This window comes from Gavialis gangeticus, unplaced genomic scaffold, assembly GCF_001723915.1.
Source record: "Gavialis gangeticus isolate Ggan-Ray unplaced genomic scaffold, GavGan_comp1, whole genome shotgun sequence".
Lineage (NCBI taxonomy): Eukaryota > Metazoa > Chordata > Crocodylia > Gavialidae > Gavialis > Gavialis gangeticus.
Window position 1 is genome coordinate 65,379,760 of NW_017729025.1, and position 1,879 is coordinate 65,381,638.

A 1,879-nucleotide genomic window follows, 5' to 3' on the forward strand; every position below is an offset into this window, starting at 1 on the left:
GGTTATCATCAAATGTAGTATTTCTACATGGTGTTACAAATTGTTAGAAACTTCCAGTTTTTACTGTGTCCCTTGAACAAGCTCTCTTGTTCCCTTTCCATGTGGATCTTCTTAGGTGATTACCTTTTATTTTTCTTTTTTTTCACATTGGAGTATTCTTTGAAAAGATTTTAGCTGTCTTTTCCATAATAGTTCACTGGATTAAATTAAACCTTTTGTCATTCTTTCTCCTCACTTTCAGTTTTCAAAAGTATTTCCTTAAGAGTTTCTTGTGTTTAGGTCTTGTTTTTTTTTTTCTTGTATATAGATTTTCTAGATAGCTGTCGGGCTAGTACTCTGTTAGCAGAGTTAGATGACGATGAAGATCTGCCTGAACCAGATGAGGAAGATGATGAAAATGAAGATGACAATCAAGAAGACCAGGAATACGAGGAAGTCATGGTATAGTGTATATCAATTCTACCAACAAATACTTTCATTTAATGAAATTAGTCAAAAAAAAAATGCAGCAGTTCCGTAAGTATGCCATCATTATGGGGCTTTAAACCTAGTTTTATAATAACTATACAAGACTTACCTGTCCCAATTTTCTAGGCTCCCTTCAAATTTTTTTATAGAATGGCAAAAACTCTTTATGCTGACAGTGTGCTATGCCAGCAACAACATATAAACATAAGTAGCTTTTGAAACTAGCAGTGAATATGGGGGAAAATGGGGGTCTCAGCAGGCCTTGAAGCTTATCTATCTTGGTCTGCTATGGAACAAGGAGCAGGAGGGATGATGTTTAAAGAATGCCCTACCATCAGGTCCTTGTTTGTTCCAGCAGAGCAATAGCTCAGGTACTTGCCGTGGTATCTCATGAGGAAAAAAGGCAGTTTCTCAGCCAAAACTGGCATGTTAAACTTTAATTTGGAAAACAGTAGACAGCCAGTGCAAAGTATAGCTCATCAGTTTAATATAGCCAGGAAATGACACACAACTTAAAAATTGGGCTACCGAAATCTGTACGGACTGGTTCAACATGAATTTAAGACTTAGACATGTAGGGAACAGTGCAATAATTCCATGTTTTTAGGTATCTTTTAGAAGAATAACACAGCCTACCACATGTCTTGCATAGTTTGTTTTATAGCTAATTCTGTGCTCCTATTTTATTCTGTGGTAGCTGGAATGTCTACAATTCTGTGAGTGCTTGGACTGCAATAAAGAAGTAGATGGCATATATGCTTCAAGTACTAAAAAGAGAAAGTACTAAAAAGAGAGACTTCAGAGTTCTGAATTTCCCCTTAATTTGCCTATGGGACATGGTAATTTAGTATGTTCATTTACAGATGTACTGAGCACCCAAAATTTCCTTAACTGCACTATGATTATGCAGGCTCAGCTGTTCTGTAAATCAAGCCAGCTATACTTAGATGCTGTAAACACCTAACTAGGACAGTTTGGCCTCCATCCCATATATTAATTAATCCATTTATATTTGTGGGAATGTATTATGAGCTCCCTCTTATGGCTGATTTTAATATATGCTATCTTAAATATTTTTAGTCAAAATCTGATTAAAACAAAAGAGACCCTGCTAGGGTTGTGCTCTCAGTTAAAGCTTTGCATAGCTCATTGTGGGTGTGTCTGTATCTCTGGCTTTGTGCCAGGCAGTACTGTGCTGAAGCACAAGTCCTGCTCTGGACACACTACCTCCTGAACTGGCAGTCATGTAGCTGGTTTCTCACAGTACTGAAAGGCTGAGCTAATTAGCCCAGACAGTGCAGTGCAAACCTAGCTATACTACTTCTGGTTCAGAAAGTGATATACCGCACCAATTTAGCAGTGTAGATATACCTTTAAATGCTTATAATTGTATTACTTTGCCTTCTCTATT

The 1,879-nt window shown here is 37.1% G+C and overlaps 1 protein-coding gene across 3 annotated transcripts in view; it reads left to right on the forward strand.

Annotated features, from left to right (window-relative positions):
* The window catches only part of HECTD1 (HECT domain E3 ubiquitin protein ligase 1), a 127,809-nt gene that overhangs the window by 98,921 nt on the left and 27,009 nt on the right, over positions 1 to 1,879 (forward strand). For all 3 annotated transcript variants that reach the window (XM_019518919.1, XM_019518922.1, XM_019518920.1), the window contains exon 26: positions 308 to 441. In XM_019518919.1, coding sequence (XP_019374464.1) covers positions 308 to 441 — 134 coding nt within the window. The remainder of the gene's footprint in view (positions 1 to 307; positions 442 to 1,879) is intronic.